Genomic DNA, 24,366 nt, shown 5'->3' with positions numbered 1-24,366 from the left:
CAGAGCCTTTCTTCTCTGATGGTCAGGAGCAGAGAAAGGTACTTCCAGGCCTGAGAATCAGAGACTAGGGAAAGCTGAGGAGTGAGGAGCTTCCTGGAAGGGTGGAGAGAGTACTAAGTTACAGAAAGCTTGGGTTCCAGCCCTGTTCTACTGCAACTGGCAGTGTGATGTTGGGTAAGTCCGTTCTCTTCACTGGGCCTCATTTTCCCTCCTGTACGATGGGAGGATACTTCTAGATGATCTGATAATCTCCTTCCTTCCCTCAGCCTGCCCTTATCCCTGCCTTCACCACCCCCTGCCCAAACTGGCTCTGACATTCCAGAAACAGCCTTGAACTGAGGTTTGAAAGCCCCAGGTGGGAGTCTCAACCCATCTCTGAGTGTCCTCCTGAGCTCTGAACCCTGTGCACCAGGTCCTGATCGGGTACCTGGCCTGGGCAGATTGGAGCCATCAGAGGCAAGAGAGGCCCTGAGCCTATGAGAAAGCTCTCAGGGGGACCTGCATTGTGATGACCTCATTGACTCTATGACATCACCCTCTCTCTCAGCCTCTACTCCTCCATCATCTGCAAACAACCATCAGTCTGAATCCCAATGGTGTAAGAAAGTCTTTTCTCTACAACTGGCTGCTGATCTATCTCAGCCAGCAGGAAGCAACAGGAAATGGGAATTCACTGAGAAAAACTGTGACAGCTTTTTGCTGCAGAAATTGAAACCCCAAAGAGAAGAAGTCCAAAAGGTACTGGGACATGGCCCTAACTGTGGACCACCATGTCTTTTTGCACATCGCAATGTGCTGGCTGCTGCCTCTCCAGTAGTGAAGGGCCTCATCTCCAGTGATGATGTGAAGACCACCAATGAGCTCTTTACTACCTTTGACTCCAACTACCTGAGTCTGGCTATGGTGGACTAGCTACTGGGCTACTTGTATAGCGGCAAGGTGATGATCTCGGAGCAGAATGTGGAGAACCTCCTTCATGGGGCCCAGTGTTTCAACACAACAGGCCTTCAAATCCACTGCAATGGCTTCCTGATTAAGTCCACTAGCCCTGTCAACTGTTTGCACTACCCCATCTGGGCTGAGATGTTTGAGCTCAGAGGTATCAGACTTGGCCTACTCTGGCATTTGTGACAACTTCCACTACTGGGCCAGTCCTGAGGGGTCTATGCAGCCTGAGGGCTTCATTTCTTGTCCACCTGTCATGTTCAGCTGCCTGTTTCAAGATGAAGACTTGCATGTGCTCAACAAGGACCAGGATCTCAGTACACTCATCATTTGAGTGTACTTTCAGAAGGATGAGCAGGAGAAGTATTTCATGAAGTTCTTCCATTACATCAGTTTCAATGCCATCTCCAACAAGTTGCTGATGTTTGCCAGCTCTGACAACTCAGCCCATGCAACCTTGATGGAGAATGTCCTTGTGAAAGGAAAGCAGGAGAGACCATCCAGCCTGCTGAGCTACCAGTGGAAAGAGGCCCTGCTTGATTCAGTGATCATCCTAGGTAGTAGGAAGGCCCATGGCAAGTTAATGATGGAGTGTTTGTGTATGTTATCCAGGAAAACCTGTGGTTGAAGCTCTCAGAGATGCCCTATGAGGCAGCAGCATTTAGTGCCACCTCTGCTGGTTGCTACCTCTCTGGTGTCACCACTGACCAGATTTCAGGGCTGAAGACAGCTTGGCAGTGTGCCATGAATGACAACTTGTGGGCCAAGGTCTCTCAGTTACTTGGCTGGGTGCTGGGCTGGGACAAGAACGGCCTTCCTGACTCCCATGGGAACAGTTATGTCCCCACTGAGGCATTTCATTCTGGCAAAGCAGTGAAGTCACGAACCCTAGGGGGTTTTGGCAGCTCACTGGGAAGTCACATCGCCTTTCTGGTTGGCACAGCTTCTCTGCCCCGACCTGGCTGGTGCTGCCCAAGTCACTCAGTGTGCCAGGCACCAGGAACAGGACTGCACTGTGAGCAACAGCACCCGCATTGTCACTCTCAGGCCCAGATTCGTGCAACTTCTGCACCCTTACTCTGTACCCCACCTCATTGGAACTATATATATAAAGTTCTGTATTTCTCCCTAGACTATGACATCTTAGCAGATAGGAAATGTGCTGTACGTACCTTTATAGCCCCAGAGCCTAGCACGGTGCTTGGCACTGATTACATGTTCACCTGACTTAATCAGAGGAAGGATATGTATTCTCCCCATGTTCCAATCACAGGGGCATTAACTGCCAAAGGATGAGGGACCATTTCAGACACTGGGACTTATAATGGCACCACACTAGATGGTGCAAATGCAAAGATGGATATGTACCATGTTTCCCATGCTATCGTCTGAGTCTGGAGAGGCAGGCATGCACACGAATATATTACAATGCACCAAGATAGAAACAATGGAATAGAGAAGGTATGGGAAAGTAGTGACAAATTCAAACTTGGGAGAAGGGAAGGTGGGGGCAATGGAAAGCTCCCTGGATGCAGCAGCACCCTGTTTCTGAAGCTAGGTCTAAACACTGACTGTAGACAGGCATTCAAGGAAGGAAAACTCCTGGAGCAAAGGCATGGAGGTTTTACAAAAGGGAAACACTACCATGTGGTTGGTAACAGTGCTGGAATAGACCTAGGTCCTTGGTAAGTTTTTATTTTGACTGCCCTGTGTAGGAGCCTGGTGGTCACTGATGCCTGTCCCAGGACCGAAAGAGGCAGTTATGGCCTCTGCCCTGTCCATGGAGTGCCAGGCAGCAGTGCCCTCCTCCACTTCAATCTGAGAATGGCTATCTTGGAGACTTGTCTGCAAGACAGCCCCAAGGGTCCACTGACCAACAGCCAGTTGGCTTACGGCAAAATATACGAACAGAGTCTCCCTACGTACCAGTGGGCTTACTCTGAGAAGCAGAGGAGCACCATGACTTCAGTCTATGTGCAAAAGGTCAACTTCCATTTGCACATGTAGATATTTGTTAAGATGTCTCTATGAATGTAAGGAAATATGTGTAGCAAATGCATGTGTGTATATGAACACGTGGACAAAAGTATGCACACTTGCCTACAACTGCAGTCTCACAGACTAAATGTTATAAACAGAACATTTTGATAATTTTAGGCAGGCCAGTGTCCAGGGGACTATGTGCTCCTTACTAGATTGTAACTAGGAAGTCTGCTCTTAAGTCCAGTATCTCAGAGCCCAGTTCTGGATCCTTCCCTGGTTTCCCAAAATGGATAGCTGGCAGCTTACCAAGAAGATAGCCAGCTTTACCTGGCAGGAGACAGAGAAACACCGTGAGAGATGCCTAAGGGCTCACAGCCCTGTGCACTGGGGCCAAGTCAGAGAACGACAGATGTTCTGGGCTGGAAGTTGTCTCCTTCATCTCCCTCCAGAGCCTGAATCTCCTCTGTGGCATCCGTCCTGAGGTCTACACCTGTAGTGAGTAAGTAGGAAATCATTTTCTCCCAGGTAGACCACTTCTCTAGTTTGCAGTATGCAGTATTGATCCACCACTATATGTGCCTTAAACATCTCATGTCCAGAGTGGGGATGAGTACCACCCTTTGGTCCTGCTGTGGGTCACCATTCACGCCCCACTTTCCTCTTTCCTTTGTGTTTGGTCTGGTTTCTAGCTCTCTTCTCATTGCCTTTGCTCCAGTTACTGCTTATACCAGATTCTCTTTTAATTCTCTATTGAAGAGTCCTCTGAAGAGTGCTATAAGCTTCTTGCTGGCGTCAAGCAAGTGAGACTGTAGGAGAAAGAGGGATGCTTCCTATGTTCACTCCTATAGGAGCACCTTTTCCTGGGGGGTGTTAGCTGTTTCTCACTCCCTTCCCTACAGGCGGAGTGAAGAGGTCCGTTTCCTCACACTCAGGAGTGATATGATAGAGGGTCATGAAAAGATGGTTGTAAGAAAGGTAATTTAAAATATTCCTGTGATATGTTCTTGCTCCCTCTTAGCACAACTAGATTGGCCTGTCCTTGTCACACCACTCTGAAACCCATGTGGTAGAAGTTTTCATCTCCAAATTGCAACGACTTGAGAAAATCATTTCTGGAAGGAACCTCCTTCTGGTTCTTCTTATAACAGGGCATCTTGTACGGGGACAAATGAGGAGTTGTGGCCACCAAAAACATCTCTAGACTTTGGCAAATCACCTGGGGGACAAAATCGCCACCACTCAAGACCACTGCTGTAGAAGGAGCTAAACACTTCCTAGGCTTTGGGGGAGTGGTGAGTTATCCCTGCGGAAGTTTAGAATTATACCCTGGAAGTCCTATCAGACAGCTGAGGACATGAAAAAACCCATCAAGTTGCCCATTCTACCTCTGCAGGCCCATGAGAATGGATGCTGAGAACCCCCATGCCATCATGGTGGTTGTGAAGCAGCCCTTCTTCCACAAGGCTCACAGAAGGGCGACTGGCAGGCAGGGAACGGGAAGGGAGGAGGCGGAGTCAACAAACTTGTTGCAGCCAAGGTTTCTGGCTGAGATGGGGGCAAACGGCCCAGAACCCAGTAGAATGACCCAGGCAGAGTGCCCTGCAGGCCTTCCCAAGATAATGAGTGTGGAGCCCCGGTGAGATCAGCACCGTGGACAGCTCCGAGAACACGTGGTTTTCAGGCACAAGATTGAAGCGAATGAGTCCCTTCAACCAGAGGATCTGCTCATCCTCATCCACCAGGAATTCACTGTTCCTTAATGACAATGTTAAATATATATATTACTAAGATGATCTTCACCACGACACTATGAGATTACTACTATAATCCTGTCACAGATCTGGAAGCAGGCTCAGAGGTTCCCTTGCCCAGGGAGACACAGATAGAAAACCAGGCTTTACAGTTGGACTGAGGATACTGGCTTCAAAGTCTGCTCTTTTCTCAATGCCTCCCACAGGCAAAGTTTAAGCATCACATCCTCTATGAAGAACTTCCAGAAACTCTATTCCCAGTAGAACTGACCACTCCCTCCTCTGCCCCCACCCCTCACCACCATACCTTATACACACTTCACACCATCACAGCATCTACAACACTTTATTGTCCTTGTTTCCACATCTTCCCCTGCTGAACTATAGATGTCCTCAAGGTCAGGTCACATATCTCTAGTTCATAACATGGTGCCTGACACACATTAGACACAATAAATGCTGTTGAATTTATAGATTCAGAGGAGCTACATGAATCAATCATGAGGACAGTCCTCCATGATCACATCCATTATAGGCAGATCAGCAAGAAAAGAACTGCCTAATTCCTGATTCTGAATCCTTTCTGATAGTCTTAAAGAATGGCTCTCCAGGGCACTTGGCCAGGTCTCCAACTCATTCAACTGGAAGGCCCCAATATTTGTATATTCTGTCCTCATCGTGGATACGTTTTTCCTTTCTCTGAGTTTGTGTTGGGATTTCTCCCCAGAAACAATCCTGAATATGGAAAGCTTAGTACAGCGTGTGATTCTGTCGAGCTTCCACACGCCTCAATAAATGGATACTTTTACAAAATTGTCTCACTAAAAGCTTATATGAGAAAGTCAAGAATAAAACGATGGGGAAAGTCCAGAAAACGGGAAGTTCTGTGCTCAGTATTTCAGAAAATTGTCTCAGGAGATCTCAGCTCTGGCCAAGCTCCCCCTTGGCAGTCAGGGCCGGGGAAAGGCAGCTTTTTAGTCAGTAGTTCTGCCGCCCCAAGGTAGTCACGAAGCCTAGGCCACCTCCCTGCACAGCCGGAGCTGCAGCAAACCAAGTTTGGTTTCTCACCCTGGAAGCTCGACCACATCACCTGTACCCAGGATGCGGGCATTCGCCTCGCCGATTCAGGCACCTGTTAGTCTCGGAGCAACTTGGTCGCCCTCTGCTGGCCGTGGTTGAACGGCGAACGAAGCTAGTGCTCAGGGTTTAGCCATGGCTGCAAGCGCCCCCGCCCCCCGCCCCGTCCTCGTCGTCTCACGGAATCACAGACATTCTCGAGGCCCTGGTCTCTGTTTATGGCCCTGGAGATGCTCTGTTCCAGCCCTACATGTTCTCTCTCCTGGGATGTGTCTTTGGGCCATGGCTTCAAAAGCGTGGAAATCCTCATGCCTTTGAGATATCTGGAAAGGATCTCTTCGAAGTCAAGCCTTAATGTTAGGACAGACTTCAAGTTTCATGAGAAAAGAGGGGATATCAAAATCCAGAAGCAACAAGACACTTGTTTCCACCATCTGGCTGATTTTTAACCTGCTCGTCAGAGGACTACAGAGCTGCCTGGGATTAGACCCTTCTGGATAAATCACTCTCCGGCTTTGAACACAATAAGAAACAACTGGAACAGAAGATCATGGTAGAAAATCTTCAGGCCTATACCTGTTTGGGAATTGTCCTGAGGAACTTCCCAGAACTCAGTAGCTATGTGAAGCAGAAATAACGCAGTCAGTGTGCCTTCGAGATGTCAGAGGGAAAAGTGAAGTGTGCTTTTCTCTCATTTAACCAGTCCACTAAGAAAAATCAAGAAATAAAGAAGAAAGTGAACCTCATAACCGTCTTTACTTTACTATTGTTGCTAAGCACGGGAAGGCAACCTGCCCTTGTATTTCTGCACCAGCTCTAAGATCCCAGAAACCAAAATCATGCTTGTACATCTTCAATTTCCTCAAAACAAAAGCTTAGAGAGAAGAACATCATTTGTATTTCTTAATTAACTTTAGGATTTACATTTACCATTTACTTTTTCCAATTTACTTGAAGTATTTGCCATTTCCGCAATTTGAATTATAATTTTTTATTGAAAACTTCCTTTGGTGTGCTATTATGTTACTGACTTCTGACAATGTCGGTGAAGTTCACTGCTGTAACAGATAGATACAAAAATATTTTTTCTTTGAACATCACACAAACTTAGCTTCATATAATAGCTAAACATAGGCTTTCAAAGATCAAATGATCCTGCTTGTTGCTTTTCTCCCAACAATGATTTAAGGACCTGAGTACCATCCATTTTGCAGATTTGCCATTGTCAACATATGACATCAAATCCTGCTACAGTGTTCAACCCTAGCCCACTCATCACAAAGGGTGAAAAAGCTGTTGCCCCTCATGGGGGTGTTTTCACTGGCCAGCCCCTATGGGGCAAACGTCACTTCTAGACACATATACGTGGCCAGAACTCCTTCACATGCCCAGAGCTAAGAGTAAAGAGGCTGTGAAATAGAATCTAATTTTCTGATTAAAGTGAAGGGAAGACAAGTTTGGTGAATAAGAGCACCGCTTTCTACACTGTGGGCACTGACGTTTTTAGTATTAACATTCTGTTTTCTTGCATGGATGCATTTTATCAAATACAACTCTGACTCAAGATCTGATTCCACACATTAAACTCAGGGAATAGAATTGAGTGAAGAAGGCAAGGATGTCAATCAATATGGTTCACAGCATCATTGGCTCTTTAAAGGGGAGACTCACATTGATTCCAAGGTCATAGATTGAAGTTGAAAAATAGCCAAGACTATTGTTGTCTCAAAATAAGAAAGAAAGTTATTACTAGATTTAGTAAGATTTAGATATAGACTGACGCTGGTGCCATCACTCAGTCACTATGACAGATGCTCACACATTGGGATGGTATATATGCTTATTCACTCAGCATGCAGAGAGGTTGACAGTGGGACACACTCCTTCCTATGCTTTCAACTCACTTGACTGTCATTCAGTTTATATGTGATCTGGTAAGTGAAAATCTCAAGAATTATCCTTTCTATACTCAGGTCCCTGAAAATTTCTAGAGCTCCTATTTTGCAATTTGGGTTGTACCAGGGTGGGGCCCACTCTTTAAGTTCCTTGCACACAAAACATTGTTTAAGATGAATGATGCCCATTCCGAACCTCTTCTCCATCCACTTTTATTCCTCATCAGCCCACGTTTCAAGAACTGATTTCACAACCAGTCCTGTGAATCTCCTCGAAGGAAACCTTCAAGCAGATAAGTGGAAAGAGGTGATTAGAAAAAAAAACAAAAAACCAGTCCCTGGTCTAGACAGTTCTTTACTGCACTCTCCCATCAGGTGAAGAAGGCCAGAGGGCCGTGAATTGTGAGTTTGAATGAAAATACATTCAACAGGAACCCCAAATTCACAATCCATGCAAATTTTACCTCCTCACACTATTCGTAAAGTTGCTTTTCCTGTCATCCTCCACTCCTCTCACCCTCCTCCCCAATACACACATACCCCCTCCAAAGATAATCACAAACCAGACCTCAGAAATCTTGTCTATTTTATATGAATCCACGTCTATCCAGAGAGGTCTCTATTTCAGGTCAAGGAAACTGGGCAGAGGGTTCTTTGCCCCCGGGGGCAGGGTCTGCTGCCCAGGGCACAGGTGAGCACACCAGCACACCCTACTTTCCTAGATCCATCTTCTCCCCTTTTTGCCCAACAAATTCCTTCCTTTCTAACACAAAAATCCCACTGGCATGCTTAAGTTCTTTAGTGTTCTGTTTCTCTTTTTATGCAACTCATCATTTCATCATCCTGATCACTCAAGAAAAGGCCAAGAATGAATCAGGAGAACTCAGAACTAGAGAGTCTTTTGCTAAAAATGACTGAATACTCCTGTATTAATCATTTCTGTTCCTATGGCTCATTAATCAGTTTTTGTCCCTTTCTTTTTTTCAGTTTGCCTATGTTCATATAATCCTTGCGTGGTATACACTAATGAAAGCATGGATTAATCAAGGCAAATACATTATAAGAGCGTCAAGATCTGATTCGGGAGATGATGAGGCTCAGAAAATGAATTAATATACAACTACCTTTGAAAGCCGTGTCTGAGGTTCTTCTGATGAGTCTGGTGGTTTTCCTGGTGCTCATTGCTGTGTTCCCTGAATTCCCAGGGAGTGTGGGGAGAGGAGTCTCGGTCTGTGCCACCTCAACTCTGGGTGTGAGGGCAGCTTTCCGTGGGTGTTAGTACCAGTATTCCTGAAGCAGGTGTTCCCTTTCGGCCTCCTTGGGATTACCGGAATATACTGCCTACTTTTGCCCTTACGTAAGTTCAATTTTCAACCTCAAATGGAGAAAATAACACACTTAAGCTCTTTTACAGCTGAAATTATTTGATGGAGGATTGAGGTCAGGTGTCCAGAAATTCAGCCTCATCCCTAGAGCTCAATGTGCCCCATTCGTCCTGAAAAGAGGAGCTTCACTGATGCTCCACCCTGGAGTCAGGCTGGAAGGAGTGATGTTCTCTGTTCCTACTGCAGTCAGGAAAACTGTCCAGGAATTTACTGTCTCCAGGGAAAACATGAATTCTCCTGCAGTTTACTGAAGGAAATTTTTTTTAAAATATTGCATACTGGGAAATATATTTTTGAGGACCTGCATTTGAATTTGAATGATATGAAGTAAAATTATTGTACATGTAAATGAGAACACTTTGTTCTATAAAATATATGCACTGAGAAATACCATGTGCAAAATAAACACACAAAAGTGAATTTAAATCTGTCTGACTGATTATGGACCATAGTTCACGTTTTTCTCTTCTTCTCACATCAAATTGTTGTTTCCTGGCTTCATTTTCAGTTGATGAAGCAACTTTGAAAATGCCTGAGCACCTGGACTGTGTAGGAATCATCTCACCACTGTTCTGTGTGTCCAGTTCTCTTCCTAGTTTCCTTCAATTTTTTATGTTTGTTAATGAAGAGAAGGCTCCTCCTTATTTTCAGTCAAAGAATTTGCCAAACACAGCATCTGTATTCTTCCTCGTTCACTGACAAGCTCATTCCTTGAAAGTAACACTTCACAGTCTTGGCTCCTCCCTGAATGTCTCTCTTGACCCAAACGCATCTCTGGCTGTTCCCTTGCTGCTGATGCCCAATGGCAATTCTCCAAGAGGGGCTCTGCGCTAAGAATGTATGGTTGAATACGACATGGTAATGTCAGTGCAGCCCCCAGAGGAAATGAGAAGGAGGCTTGGAAGGAAGAAGTTTATTATTCTCACAGGTTCCAGAGACAGGGGGTCACTGCATGTCATGTGGGGCCACAGGGGAAATGGTCAGGTGGCAGAAGACAGGAATGAAAGAAAGCCTGAGCCAGAGCCTTTACTGGGATTTCTGAGAGAAAGAAAATGGAGGGTAAACAGCTTAGGTTGGCTAGTTTGAATAATGCTTGCTGGTGGGCTCTGGGCTAGAGGGGTGGTCTCCAGTTGCCTCATACCTGGCCCTAGGGTGGTTTAGGGCAAGGGAAAGAGTGGCTTGGGTGTGAGAGTTCTATAAGGAGGTGGCTGGGGCTACTCAAGGCTGCTTTGGTATGTACATCAAAGTTGAGTCCTTTGCTGTCTCTAAGAATTGGCTAGCCCTGGGAGAGGCAGTCACTCCCCTGCCGGTAAGATTATTAAGATGTCAAAACATCATAACCAACAGCATCAGCACCACTTGGAAACTTGTTAAAAATGCAAATATCAGGCTCCGCCCACATACTGCTGTGTCAGAGCAGGTGGAGGGAGGCCGTGCAATCCATGTATCAACAAGACGCCCAGCTGATTCTGATGCAGGTTCAAGTTTGAGAAGCTGTGAAGAAGGGTATTGAGGTGCGGTGGGGGAGGAACTTCATTTACAGCAGGCCACAAGCATCCTGAGACAAAGCTCCAGAGTGGAGCATTTTATGCTTTTTTTAAAAATTTCAAAATAAGAATTTTTGTGTGTTTATACTAATACTGGTTTTAGGGGGAAAAGCAGCTAATTTTCTTCTTTGGACACAGTTTATTCTAACAATATCTTACCCAAGGCAGGAATTAAAAGTTAGCTCATGGAGGGGAACTGAAGCATTCCCCATCACCCATATCACTGAAATATTACTATTGTCAAAATTTCCTTTTTTATTATGAAGACTTTATTATTTTAGAGCAGCTTCAGGTTCACAGCAAAAACGAGAGGAAGGTAGAGAGATTTACCCTATGCCTCCTGACCCACACACCCACGGCCTCCCCCATTACCCACATCCCCCACGGGGGTTACGTTTGTTACACATGACCGTCCAGTCCCGCGTCGCATCATGATCGCCCGAAGTCCAGACTTTACATCGTGGTTCACTCTTAGTGTTGTACGTTCTGTGGGTTTGGAACATATTTTGTAATCATAATATTTACTGAGTGTAAATGATATATCCCTTTAATAATCTTAAAAATATATATAAATTGAAAATGTTTTATTACAAATTTCTTTAAAAATTTTTATGAGAACTATATATTATAAATATGCATATAGGCGCGGGTCCCATGGCCCAGTGATGGAGTTCCTGCGCTCCATATCAGTGGCCCAGGGTTTCGCCAGTTTGGATCCTGGGCGCACAAATGGCACCGTCCATCAGGCCATGCTGAGGCGGCGACCCACATGCCACAACCACAAGGACCCACAACTAAAATATACAACTACGTACTGGGGGGATTTGGGGAGAAAAGAAGAAGATTAGGAAAAGTTGTTAGCTCAGGTGCTGCTCTTGAAAAAAAAAACATGTAATGTATTACAATCGTAGTGTGTATGTACATTATAATATAAATATAAAAAATGCAGGTAGGAGGTATGTGTTCGAATTTTTTTGAAGGAGTTGAACAAAGCTGAGCGATTCTGAAGCTTCTAGCAGCATCTACATATTCAGTACAAGGGCGGGCCACTTGAGGACTTCATTCAAGTGGAACTGCAACCAGCTCCAGGTACCGATCCAGGCGCTCCAGAGGGAGGTGACCCAGACTCAGGTAACCATAACTGGAACCAGTTTCATCCTCTCTTGCATGAAATGGGAAGAAAATAATGCTACCTAAACAGGCCTCCGCCCAGGGGGAGACGGGAGGGGCCACGGCAAGGGCGGAGGACGCGGGCTCGGGCTCTGCGCGCGGTCCCTACGGCCGCGGAGCCGCCGGTAGGGAGGGCTGCGGGCAGGCGCTCCCCGGCTGCGCGGTGGCGAGCAGGGCGTCAAGCGCTGTCCCCGCCCCGTGCCATGTCCAGGGGAGTACTGCGGGTTTCGGACAAACAAGAGGCAAAGAGCACAGACTTTGGAACTGAAGGTGCCTGACCTCAGCCCCCTGTTCCCTTTCCCAGTGACCTTTGGCGAGGAGATCACCCCAGAGCCTTTTTGCTCAATTCTCACATGGGAGGACACCTATTTCAGAGAGGTCCTCAAAGCAAGAAGAAAAGCAGATCTGTACTTTCACCGCCACGGACCACGACAGCGATTCGAAAGGGAAAACACGGCCTTCCTCACTTCTTGTCTTATTCCGGTTAAGGGAGAGTGCTGAGACAGACAAGAGTCGGTGGCGCGCAGTGAAAGCAGAAAGCTTTAAGAGGAGCAGAGCCAAATGGGGACTTGAGAGCAAATGCTCAATACAACTGTGAAAAGGAAAACCTCGGAAAGAAGGAGCATCAGATCAGAGCTTTGGCGGTGAGATGGGGTGTAGACAGCAGAGTGGCGTGATAGAAATAGCCCATGTGTCAATGGGAGCCATAGTAGCCAGCGAGGAGTTCTTAAGTTTGCAAGCCTTCCATCGATGTGTGCCCTTACACCATGCGCGTCGGAGGCATGTCAACGAATGTCTGCAAACATGGTAAAGTGCAAAAGCGTGGGGGTAAAACCAGGAATTGTTCAAAGAGAAAAAGAAGTGGCCAAAGAAGAGACTCGAGGGGCTAACAAATCCCTCACAAGTCTGTCTGCTGGACCACAGCGGCAAACATGTGAAACGTGTAGGACACTGCAGCAAGAGCCAAAGAGGTATTCAATACATCGAGCATCCCTCAGACAACCCAGTGCGCTCATCCGAGGTAAGGGCTTGGTTCCAGGGGGGGTTTTAAGCGTTCACCTCGAAGAAAGGCAGTCTCAGGGGAAAATTCGCCCCAAATACAGCTGTCTTTGCAGTCCGGTCCAGGCTAGGACGAAAACGAAGAAATGAATACACACACACACTAACACACACACACGCACACACAAATGTTTCTCTGTGCAGGCTTTATTTTTCCTATAGAAGGAAAACACGCAATGGTGCAAAGGTCCAAATGGGTGAGAGTGCTGGTCATCCGAGCCCCTGGAGGAAAAGAAGGGATTTGCTCTGAGCGCTCATCTTCACGGGCTGTCCTTTGGAAACGAGAAGCCCTTTCCCTGAGCGGGGATCCGGTAGGAAGGGAGGTCTGGTCGGTGCCTAACACTGTTTCCCGGACAGTTGGATGGTGTGGCGCTGTGGGAGGGAGCTCGTCGCCTGGGTGTGCGAACTGCCGCCAAGGACCCTTGCTCGGGGAGTCGGGAGGGCAGAGTCGGGGCGGGCTCCGGGGCAGACGGCAGCGGCCCGGGGAACGGCGGAGGACGCGGGCTGGGGATCTGGGCGCGATCCCTACGGCCGCGGAGCCGCCGGCAGGGAGGGCTGCAGGCAGGCGGGCCGGGGCTGAGCGGCGGCGAGCAGGGCGTCGAGCGCCGCGCCCGCCCCGTGCAGGGTCGCCCCCGCCTGCGTCAGCTGCCAGGAGAGCCAGGCGCGCTGCGAGGCGGCCGGCTGCGGGCCGCGGGAGGGCAGCGGCAGGAAGGCGCCCCCCGGAGCCCGCAGCTCGCCCAGGGCCACGTCCAGCGCGCCCACGTGGTTGAAGAGCCGGCACAGGGGCCCCGACAGGGGCGCGCGGGCTTCTGGCGACAGGTGGTGGCGGCGCTTTGGGGAGGCGGGCCCGGCCTCCCGCCTGTCCTGGGGGAGTCCGCGGCCGGCGGTCCTCTCTGGAGACCCGGGCAGGGTCCTCCTGTTCTTGAGCTGCAGGGCGGTGTGGGCAGAACCTAAGCGGGAGAGAGAAAGGGAGGTGTTGCGGTGAGTGCGCCCGGCCCCTGGGACTCCTTGCCAAGGTCCCCAGAGCCGCTTCCCGGTCCTGCTCCCGACTCCAGCCCCCTGGCCCCCAGCCCGCCCAAGCCAGCACGCCCGCCCGCCTCTGGGCCCCTCCCAGGATCGGACCCGAACCCGCGCCAGGTCCGGCACGCCTTCCTCTCAGCCCTTTCGAAAGGGCTCCCGGAGCATCTCCCCAGGGCCTGTGTCTGTCCCCTGCCCCTGGGCCCTGGGTTTGCCACCGAGGCCCCCCACCCACGTCCCCACCTGTGCCAAGGCCCGGCCCAGCAACTTACCTCCTCTGCCCTGACGTCCTGCTCTGCTGGGGTCAGCCTTGTCCTTTGGTCTCCCCTTAGCTGGGGATGGTCGTCCCCTCACCTTCTCTTCTCCCCGTCTGTGTCCGTTTTCTTGGTGGCGACTGCCAGGGGGGCCCTCAGGGCTTCTCCCCCGCTTCAGCCTGGAGCCCTCAGCCCGCAGGCTCCGCTTGGTGATCCCTGTGGGTGGAGAGGAGGGGAGTAGCGAGTGGCCCCTGCCTGTTCTCTGGAGTCTGGGGGAGAGTGGGTTGGAGGAGGCTGCAAGTCCCTCCGAGCCACACCCCCAGAGGCCTGCCGGCTCCCTCCAGCTGCCCACAGCCTCCGTGGGCAGCTCCCCAGGGCCCTAGCTTTCCTGTCCCTCTCCAGGTGACCGGGCCGCCTGGCATGCACGCTCCTGGAAACCCGGCCTCCTGTCCAGACCCGGAGCACGGCTCAGCGGGCAGAGCCCTGACCACAAGGAATCCGGCCTCCCCTTTGGGTTTCCCTGGCCGCCTTCAGCCCTGGGAAGGTCAGAGATCCTGGCGCCTGCCGCTATGCCCATCCCAGCCCCATCTCTGGCCTCTCCAAAGCCTCCCAACCCTAGCGGAAAACCCATCTCCCCCAGCGAGAAGGTGGAAGCTTACCTTCTCTGCTGTGAGAGCCCTCTGCGGTCTCCAGGATTCCCTTCGTCGCCCGCCTTTCAGAGGGATGGCGATGTTCTTCCTTCCCTTGGAAGGGCAGGTGTCCCTTGGAGTCCGTCCCTGGGTCTTCCCTATGGGAGGGCCCTTGTCTCCCTGGGTGCTCCTGGCCAGGCCTGCTGCCACGTGTGGCCCCTTCCATTTCATCCACGTCTCTGGCCTGTGCTGCAGGTCTGCAGAGCTGAGGCGAGGACCGGGGCAAAGAGCGGATGGGCAGAGGGCGTGGCTTGTGAGGAGATCCCCCTGGGCCCCCTGCTGGGCGGGACTCAGGTTGAGCCTGGGAGCCACACCCCCAGTGGGGGAGGGGACCCGAGGAGAGGAGGTCCGTTGGGGGAATTCCCCTGTCCTGCTTGGTCTCCGGGACTCTCTTGGCTGCTCACTTCCGAGCATCCGGAGCATTCGGGCTCTCTGCTGCGGGTCACTTCCGATGAGTGCTGTTTTTGGCGTTGGTTTCCCGGGGCTTTCTCTCCCTTTGTCTCCACAGTTCTGGGTGTCTGCGGGTGTCCCAGCCTGGTACGCTCCAGGCCCAGGCTCAACCCAGGCTGAGTGTCAGGGAGGAGAAAACCTCCGAGTTTGGGCGGAGCTCCATTCTCTGTGGCCGTTACTCAGGGCTGCCATCGTGGCGGGCATGCCACCGGCGACTCCACGGATCCAAAGGGTGTGGCGATGCTGCCGATTCCTCTTGTAGACCCAAAGGGCAGCTGCACTTGCAGCCCGAGGGCCATCGCCCAGGAACCTCTGCTCTCCACGACACTGCAAGTTTTGAATTTGTTCAAACCTTCCTCATTCTTTTCTCTTCACTCTCCTGCATCACGCAAGGGTTGCTCTCGCTCGTCCAGTGAAAATCCTGCCAGGCTATGCCGTCCTCATTTCTTTAAACCCAGAAGCTTCTGCCTTCCTCACCGACAAGGCTCATGGAGGGAAGGACACGAAGCTCAAAGGACTCCAGGGAAAATCGTGAGAGAGAGAGGGCAGAATCAGATTTGGGAGTCCGGGGCTTTTGGCGCTCACCGGTGATGGGACGGAAAAGCCACGTGTTCACAGTTCCATCCAAAAGAGTTCTTTGTCATCTCACCTCAGGGGAAATGGCATGGCAAGATGATCTGAGGCTCTCAAGATCTCAACCACCTGTGTGCCTGCTGGAGCCTCATCCACCTACCCACCAGCAGGGGGCTTGGTGGAGGGCATCCATGTGTCTCTACCCTAGTCACAGACCAAGCCCTAATCACAGCTACAGGATGAACCTTGATCCCAACCACAGTGTAAACCATAATCCCAGTAGTAGTTTGAGCCCTCATCCTGGCTATAGGCTGAGCCCTGACCCTACTCACACACTGACTTGATCCAGACTCACCCTGGAAATTACAAATTGGCCAAGCACAATGTTAGAAACTACTAGTGAATGTGAAAACATGAGAATAAAATGCATTGTGAATCAAAGTCCTATGTCTGTGGTCTCTCTTCATTTCACTTCAAATTTTAATTGTAACTCAATTTTGCTAAGTTAGAGAGAAAGACTATAATCAACCCCACGCTGACATGTTGTAAAGAACAGGCTGGAGGCAGGGGAGTGTGGCTCGAGGGAGCCTAAAGCAGAGCTGGCCCTGCAGCTGGTGGTGGAAAGACGGGTAACCCTCTTCCTGCTCTTACAAGATGGCAGGCTTATTTTAAGGGTGCTTTAATAGCTTTAAAAAATGGATTCAAAGAACACTGGGGAAACCTCTGATTTTGAGGCTTCTGCCCATGGGGCCTTTTTTTTTTTTTTTTTTTAAACAATGGTATCTGACTCCAAGGGAGGTCTGTTCCTTCATTACATTCTGATCATATTGCTTTTCACATCCCCCTCCCTCCAGTGGCTGTTGGAGAGGAAAAAGGAACTAGAGGCTTCAAGAATAAGTGCTCAGAGGTTCTGTTTGCCCTCTGTTGGCTAAACAGCAGCAAACTGAGAACATAATTTTCACTTTTTCTCATGCCCTTGAGAAAAACCTTGATTTCACCCTTAATACTAGGAGAAGTGCCCCCTGAATGGACCGTGTCCTGTGAAGGATGGCTGAGGGGTCTACAGTGCAGAGTGTGGTGTTTAGTACTGGGATTACTGGCTCCTGGTAGATGCTCAAATATGTATTGAGGCAGCAACAAAAGTCTACATAAGAAGACAAATTTATCAAAACCTCTAAAAACCAAAAAAGCCTAAAAGCCAAATGAAAAATAATTTTTGCTCATTATGAGAGTCCCAACTCCTATTTACAAAACTGATTATGACATGAACACTTGCTTTGCTTTCAACCTAGCTTACTGCCTCAGTCTAGTTTCAAAACTGCCACTTTCTAGCTCTGGGACAATAAAACAGGTCTCAACTGAAGATCAGTGAGCACCATCTGCACACACTGATATCAGAGGGGCTGAAACAGAACGGACACAGACAGGTAGCTTCCAGCTCAGGAGACATCCCAACAGCACTGCAAAATGTCCTACTACTTCAATGCTTGCTACTCTCTCTTCCAGGGATGTATTTTGCCTCTTACCACTTCTTCCCTCTGTTTTTTCCTTCAGCAGGGTCAAATGATTATATGTATCAAAATTCACAATCTGTCCCTTATTTCTACATGTATTTTACCACAAAGGCTGACAATGCAGGAACAGCTTTCCATATCCTGACCTGAGGGAACTACTGATAAACCCCAGTGCGATCCCATCATTCTCCTCCTCCACCTGCCCAGCGTCACTCCAGGTAACTGTTCTGAGCAGTCCCCGGAACAGCAGTAATAGCCATTTAGGCAGAAGAAGAGAAACCAAACGAACTGCTTGGGGTAAGGCCGATAGGTGAAAACTGTTCATTCTCCTTCGGTGGGCAGAAAACCGAAGTCAAGAGTCACCTAGCACTCAATGCGAAGTGGATGCTGTTTTTAACACACACAATGAAAATCACACAGATACACACAGAAATACACACGCACACACCACTCCTTTTTGAAAGGACTCCACACAGGGACTACTGACTTCGTTGGGTTGTGGTGAATTAGAATGCGTCCTGTGTTCCAATATACCAGAAGTGGAGTAAGATACAGAGGAAATGGGGAGAAGAGAACAGGAGAGCTTGCCGCTGGCTAGAACAGTTTGGAGAACATGGAGTGACCCTTGCACTCTGGGTCCAAGCCCTCCAAGGGTACAACAGGCCAAATCTCTTTCTGTTTCCAGGAGTCTCTCTAGACAGCCTCAGGAATAACATTCAGCGGTCAGGACTCGTTAGCTAAAATATCTCACCAAACTCTCAAACTGTCATTTCTGAAACAGTTCTTCAACTCACTAATAATAAAAACCACTACAGTTCATATCAAAGCATGCAAAGTCTGGAAAATAATTCACCTGGTGCTAACTTGCCAATGGCATGAGGAAAAATGTTGTTGGTGACTGTGTCCCCAACTGCCAGCAATAATCAGCCTTCCTTGAAGTCTTCAACTCTTTTGAAGACTGCATCTTATTTCTTCCAACCTAAAGACAAGAGGTTCACCTTCTATGGACCAAGCCTCCTGCTGGTGGGTGGATGGATGAGGCTCAGGCAGGCAGGCAGGAGGTTGAGATCCTGACTGCTAGCAGCCCTAGAGAATCAATAAATCACTGAGCCTGAAATGTTCAAGGGCCAATGGGAAAGAACCTGGGATGTCAGTGAATCATCCAGGCAGGGAATCACTCTAGCCAAGACTCTTGCTGTGATGTTTCCTCTGAAGTGAGATGACAAAGGACCCTTTTGGATGGAACCTGTGAACACGTGGCTTTTCCGTCCCATCACCGGTGAGCGCCAAAAGCCCCGGACTCCCAAATCTGATTCTGCCCTCTCTCTCACGATTTTCCCTGGAGTCCTTTGAGCTTCGTGTCCTTCCCTCCATGAGCCTTGTCGGTGAGGAAGGCAGAAGCTTCTGGGTTTAAAGAAATGAGGACGGCATAGCCTGGCAGGATTTTCACTGGACGAGCGAGAGCAACCCTTGCGTGATGCAGGAGAGTGAAGAGAAAAGAATGAGGAAGGTTTGAACAAATTCAAAACTTGCAGTGTCGTGGAGAGCAGAGGTTCCTGGGCGATGGCCCTCGGGCTGCAAGTGCAGCTGCCCTTTGGGTCTACAAGAGGAATCGGCAGCATCGCCACACCCTTTGGATCCGTGGAGTCGCCGGTGGCATGCCCGCCACGATGGCAGCCCTGAGTAACGGCCACAGAGAATGGAGCTCCGCCCAAACTCGGAGGTTTTCTCCTCCCTGACACTCAGCCTGGGTTGAGCCTGGGCCTGGAGCGTACCAGGCTGGGACACCCGCAGACACCCAGAACTGTGGAGACAAAGGGAGAGAAAGCCCCGGGAAACCAACGCCAAAAACAGCACTCATCGGAAGTGACCCGCAGCAGAGAGCCCGAATGCTCCGGATGCTCGGAAGTGAGCAGCCAAGAGAGTCCCGGAGACCAAGCAGGACAGGGGAATTCCCCCAACGGACCTCCTCTCCTCGGGTCCCCTCCCCCACTGGGGGTGTGGCTCCCAGGCTCAACCTGAGTCCCGCCCAGCAGGGGGCCCAGGGGGATCTCCTCACAAGCCACGCCCTCTGCCCATCCGCTCTTTGCCCCGGTCCTCGCCTCAGCTCTGCAGACCTGCAGCACAGGCCAGAGACGTGGATGAAATGGAAGGGGCCACACGTGGCAGCAGGCCTGGCCAGGAGCACCCAGGGAGACAAGGGCCCTCCCATAGGGAAGACCCAGGGACGGACTCCAAGGGACACCTGCCCTTCCAAGGGAAGGAAGAACATCGCCATCCCTCTGAAAGGCGGGCGACGAAGGGAATCCTGGAGACCGCAGAGGGCTCTCACAGCAGAGAAGGTAAGCTTCCACCTTCTCGCTGGGGGAGATGGGTTTTCCGCTAGGGTTGGGAGGCTTTGGAGAGGCCAGAGATGGGGCTGGGATGGGCATAGCGGCAGGCGCCAGGATCTCTGACCTTCCCAGGGCTGAAGGCGGCCAGGGAAACCCAAAGGGGAGGCCGGATTCCTTGTGGTCAGGGCTCTGCCCGCTGAGCCGTGCTCCGGGTCTGGACAGGAGGCCGGGTTTCCAGGAGCGTGCATGCCAGGCGGCCCGGTCACCTGGAGAGGGACAGGAAAGCTAGGGCCCTGGGGAGCTGCCCACGGAGGCTGTGGGCAGCTGGAGGGAGCCGGCAGGCCTCTGGGGGTGTGGCTCGGAGGGACTTGCAGCCTCCTCCAACCCACTCTCCCCCAGACTCCAGAGAACAGGCAGGGGCCACTCGCTACTCCCCTCCTCTCCACCCACAGGGATCACCAAGCGGAGCCTGCGGGCTGAGGGCTCCAGGCTGAAGCGGGGGAGAAGCCCTGAGGGCCCCCCTGGCAGTCGCCACCAAGAAAACGGACACAGACGGGGAGAAGAGAAGGTGAGGGGACGACCATCCCCAGCTAAGGGGAGACCAAAGGACAAGGCTGACCCCAGCAGAGCAGGACGTCAGGGCAGAGGAGGTAAGTTGCTGGGCCGGGCCTTGGCACAGGTGGGGACGTGGGTGGGGGGCCTCGGTGGCAAACCCAGGGCCCAGGGGCAGGGGACAGACACAGGCCCTGGGGAGATGCTCCGGGAGCCCTTTCGAAAGGGCTGAGAGGAAGGCGTGCCGGACCTGGCGCGGGTTCGGGTCCGATCCTGGGAGGGGCCCAGAGGCGGGCGGGCGTGCTGGCTTGGGCGGGCTGGGGGCCAGGGGGCTGGAGTCGGGAGCAGGACCGGGAAGCGGCTCTGGGGACCTTGGCAAGGAGTCCCAGGGGCCGGGCGCACTCACCGCAACACCTCCCTTTCTCTCTCCCGCTTAGGTTCTGCCCACACCGCCCTGCAGCTCAAGAACAGGAGGACCCTGCCCGGGTCTCCAGAGAGGACCGCCGGCCGCGGACTCCCCCAGGACAGGCGGGAGGCCGGGCCCGCCTCCCCAAAGCGCCGCCACCACCTGTCGCCAGAAGCCCGCGCGCCCCTGTCGGGGCCCCTGTGCCGGCTCTTCAACCACGTGGGCGCGCTGGACGTGGCCCTGGGCGAGCTGCGGGCTCCGGGGGGCGCCTTCCTGCCGCTGCCCTCCCGCGGCCCGCAGCCGGCCGCCTCGCAGCGCGCCTGGCTCTCCTGGCAGCTGACGCAGGCGGGGGCGACCCTGCACGGGGCGGGCGCGGCGCTCGACGCCCTGCTCGCCGCCGCTCAGCCCCGGCCCGCCTGCCTGCAGCCCTCCCTGCCGGCGGCTCCGCGGCCGTAGGGATCGCGCCCAGATCCCCAGCCCGCGTCCTCCGCCGTTCCCCGGGCCGCTGCCGTCTGCCCCGGAGCCCGCCCCGACTCTGCCCTCCCGACTCCCCGAGCAAGGGTCCTTGGCGGCAGTTCGCACACCCAGGCGACGAGCTCCCTCCCACAGCGCCACACCATCCAACTGTCCGGGAAACAGTGTTAGGCACCGACCAGACCTCCCTTCCTACCGGATCCCCGCTCAGGGAAAGGGCTTCTCGTTTCCAAAGGACAGCCCGTGAAGATGAGCGCTCAGAGCAAATCCCTTCTTTTCCTCCAGGGGCTCGGATGACCAGCACTCTCACCCATTTGGACCTTTGCACCATTGCGTGTTTTCCTTCTATAGGAAAAATAAAGCCTGCACAGAGAAACATTTGTGTGTGCGTGTGTGTGTGTTAGTGTGTGTGTGTATTCATTTCTTCGTTTTCGTCCTAGCCTGGACCGGACTGCAAAGACAGCTGTATTTGGGGCGAATTTTCCCCTGAGACTGCCTTTCTTCGAGGTGAACGCTTAAAACCCCCCCTGGAACCAAGCCCTTACCTCGGATGAGCGCACTGGGTTGTCTGAGGGATGCTCGATGTATTGAATACCTCTTTGGCTCTTGCTGCAGTGTCCTACACGTTTCACATGTTTGCCGCTGTGGTCCAGCAGACAGACTTGTGAGGGATTTGTTAGCCCCTCGAGTCTCTTCTTTGGCCACTTCTTTTTCTCTTTGAACAATTCCTGGTTTTACCCCCACGCTTTTGCACTTTACCATGTTTGCAGACATTCGTTGACATGCCTCCGACGCGCATGGTGTAAGGGCACACATCGATGGAAGGCTTGCAAACTTAAGAACTCCTCGCTGGCTACTATGGCTCCCATTGACACATGGGCTATTTCTATCACGCCACTCTGCTGTCTACACCCCATCTCACCGCCAAAGCTCTGATCTGATGCTCCTTCTTTCCGAGGTTTTCCTTTTCACAGTTGTATTGAGCATTTGCTCTCAAGTCCCCATTTGGCTCTGCTCCTCTTAAAGCTTTCTGCTTTCACTGCGCGCCACCGACTCTTGTCTGTCTCAGCACTCTCCCTTAACCGGAATAAGACAAGAAGTGAGGAAGGCCGTGTTTTCCCTTTCGAATCGCTGTCGTGGTCCGTGGCGGTGAAAGTACAGATCTGCTTTTCTTCTTGCTTTGAGGACCTCTCTGAAATAGGTGTCCTCCCATGTGAGAATTGAGCAAAAAGGCTCTGGGGTGATCTCCTCGCCAAAGGTCACTGGGAAAGGGAACAGGGGGCTGAGGTCAGGCACCTTCAGTTCCAAAGTCTGTGCTCTTTGCCTCTTGTTTGTCCGAAACCCGCAGTACTCCCCTGGACATGGCACGGGGCGGGGACAGCGCTTGACGCCCTGCTCGCCACCGCGCAGCCGGGGAGCGCCTGCCCGCAGCCCTCCCTACCGGCGGCTCCGCGGCCGTAGGGACCGCGCCCAGAGCCCGAGCCCGCGTCCTCCGCCCTTGCCGTGGCCCCTCCCGTCTCCCCCTGGGCGGAGGCCTGTTTAGGTAGCATTATTTTCTTCCCATTTCATGCAAGAGAGGATGAAACTGGTTCCAGTTATGGTTACCTGAGTCTGGGTCACCTCCCTCTGGAGCGCCTGGATCGGTACCTGGAGCTGGTTGCAGTTCCACTTGAATGAAGTCCTCAAGTGGCCCGCCCTTGTACTGAATATGTAGATGCTGCTAGAAGCTTCAGAATCGCTCAGCTTTGTTCAACTCCTTCAAAAAAATTCGAACACATACCTCCTACCTGCATTTTTTATATTTATATTATAATGTACATACACACTACGATTGTAATACATTACATGTTTTTTTTTTCAAGAGCAGCACCTGAGCTAACAACTTTTCCTAATCTTCTTCTTTTCTCCCCAAATCCCCCCAGTACGTAGTTGTATATTTTAGTTGTGGGTCCTTGTGGTTGTGGCATGTGGGTCGCCGCCTCAGCATGGCCTGATGGACGGTGCCACTTGTGCGCCCAGGATCCGAACTGGTGAAACCCTGGGCCGCTGATATGGAGTGCAGGAACTCCATCACTGGGCCATGGGACCCGCGCCTATATGCATATTTATAATATATAGTTCTTATAAAAATTTTTAAGGAAATTTGTAATAAAACATTTTCAATTTATATATATTTTTAAGATTATTAAAGGGATATATCATTTACATTCAGTAAATATTATGATTACAAAATATGTTCCAAACCCACAGAACGTACAACACTAAGAGTGAATCACGATGTAAAGTCTGGACTTCGGGCGATCATGATGCGACACAGGACAGGACCGTCATGTGTAACAAACGTAACCCCCGTGGGGGGTGTGGGTAATGGGGGAGGCCGTGGGTGTGTGGGTCAGGAGGCATAGGGTAAATCTCTCTACCTTCCTCTCGTTTTTGCTGTGAACCTGAAACTGCTCTAAAATAATAAAGTCTTCATAATAAAAAAGGAAATTTTGACAATAGTAATATTTCAGTGATATGGGTGATGGGGAATGCTTCAGTTCCCCTCCACGAGCTAATTTTTAATTCCTACCTTGGGTAAGATATTTTTAGAGTAAACTGTGTCCGTAGAAGAAAATTAGCTGCTTTTTTCCCTAAAACCAGTATTAGTATAAACACAGAAAAATTCTCTTATTTTGGAATTTTTTAAAAAAACATAAAATGCTCCACTCTGGAGCTTTGTCTCAGGATGCTTGTGGCCTGCTGTAAATGAAGTTCCTCCCCCACCGCACCTCAATATCCTTCTGCAGACCTTCTCAAACTCGAACCTGTGTCAGAATCAGCTGGGGGTCTTGTTGAAACATGGATTGCATGGCCCCACTCCACATGCTCTGACACAGCAGTATGTGGACAGAGCCTGATATTTGCATTTTTAAGAAGTTTCCAAGTGGTGCTGGTGCTGTTGGTCCTGTGATCACACTTTGTGAAACACTCACCTAGTTGGTAAAATTTAAAAGGCAAAGGCGTGGTCTCCTTGAGCTTACTCATTTCACATGGCCCTGTGATCCCTGGATGTTCAGAACTGACTGAGCATCCTAGACTGGAGACACACGCCATGGAAGATTTTTCTCTCTTCACATTAGCACAGATTAGACAGTCATTTTTCTACTTAGAATTGTGGTAGGTAGAGACCATTAAAAAAAAAAAAACCAACTCCAGATGCTCCCATATGACTACCTTTTAAGGGAAAGCTTCAAAACATTCTTTTTTCTGTAAACAGTTCTGGTGCTCATGCCATGTGGTTGAGTGAAAG

At 50.9% G+C, this 24,366-nt stretch overlaps 2 protein-coding genes and 1 pseudogene across 2 annotated transcripts; 2 read left to right on the top strand and 1 right to left on the bottom strand.

Annotated features, from left to right (window-relative positions):
* Positions 1-525: 525 nt before the first annotated feature.
* Positions 526-2,172, top strand: LOC139046498 (calicin-like; annotated as a pseudogene).
* Positions 2,173-12,947: 10,775 nt separating this feature from the next.
* On the bottom strand, positions 12,948-14,986 carry LOC139046464 (serine/arginine repetitive matrix protein 3-like). The gene is made up of 3 exons (XM_070519925.1): positions 14,743-14,986; positions 14,102-14,299; positions 12,948-13,762 (listed from the first exon to the last, which is right to left on the bottom strand). Exons 1-3 carry the CDS (start codon positions 14,936-14,938, stop codon positions 13,338-13,340), a joined length of 819 nt encoding a protein of 272 aa, XP_070376026.1. The 5' UTR covers positions 14,939-14,986; the 3' UTR covers positions 12,948-13,337.
* A 4,421-nt stretch (positions 14,987-19,407) lies between these two features.
* On the top strand, positions 19,408-21,446 carry LOC123289319 (serine/arginine repetitive matrix protein 3-like). Its single transcript, XM_044779026.2, has 3 exons — positions 19,408-19,651; positions 20,095-20,292; positions 20,632-21,446. The coding sequence occupies exons 1-3, from the start codon at positions 19,456-19,458 to the stop codon at positions 21,054-21,056; spliced, it is 819 nt and encodes a 272-aa protein (XP_044634961.1). The 5' UTR covers positions 19,408-19,455; the 3' UTR covers positions 21,057-21,446.
* The last annotated feature ends 2,920 nt before the right edge of the window (positions 21,447-24,366 follow it).

Source organism: Equus asinus, chromosome 10 (assembly GCF_041296235.1).
Source record: "Equus asinus isolate D_3611 breed Donkey chromosome 10, EquAss-T2T_v2, whole genome shotgun sequence".
Lineage (NCBI taxonomy): Eukaryota > Metazoa > Chordata > Mammalia > Perissodactyla > Equidae > Equus > Equus asinus.
This window is presented reverse-complemented; position numbering and strand designations above follow the sequence as displayed.

What these genes read in the sequence shown, in the direction of transcription:
- LOC123289319 (XM_044779026.2), top strand. Translation starts at nt 19,456, where the DNA reads ATGGAAGGGGCCACACGTGGCAGCAGGCCTGGCCAGGAGCACCCAGGG. An exon ending in GGGCTCTCACAGCAGAGAAG is followed by an intron (nt 19,652 to 20,094) that starts GTAAGCTTCCAC and finishes CTCCACCCACAG; the next exon opens with GGATCACCAAGCGGAGCCTG. An exon ending in AGGACGTCAGGGCAGAGGAG is followed by an intron (nt 20,293 to 20,631) that starts GTAAGTTGCTGG and finishes TCTCCCGCTTAG; the next exon opens with GTTCTGCCCACACCGCCCTG.
- LOC139046464 (XM_070519925.1), bottom strand. Translation starts at nt 14,938, where the DNA reads ATGGAAGGGGCCACACGTGGCAGCAGGCCTGGCCAGGAGCACCCAGGG. An exon ending in GGGCTCTCACAGCAGAGAAG is followed by an intron (nt 14,300 to 14,742) that starts GTAAGCTTCCAC and finishes CTCCACCCACAG; the next exon opens with GGATCACCAAGCGGAGCCTG. An exon ending in AGGACGTCAGGGCAGAGGAG is followed by an intron (nt 13,763 to 14,101) that starts GTAAGTTGCTGG and finishes TCTCCCGCTTAG; the next exon opens with GTTCTGCCCACACCGCCCTG.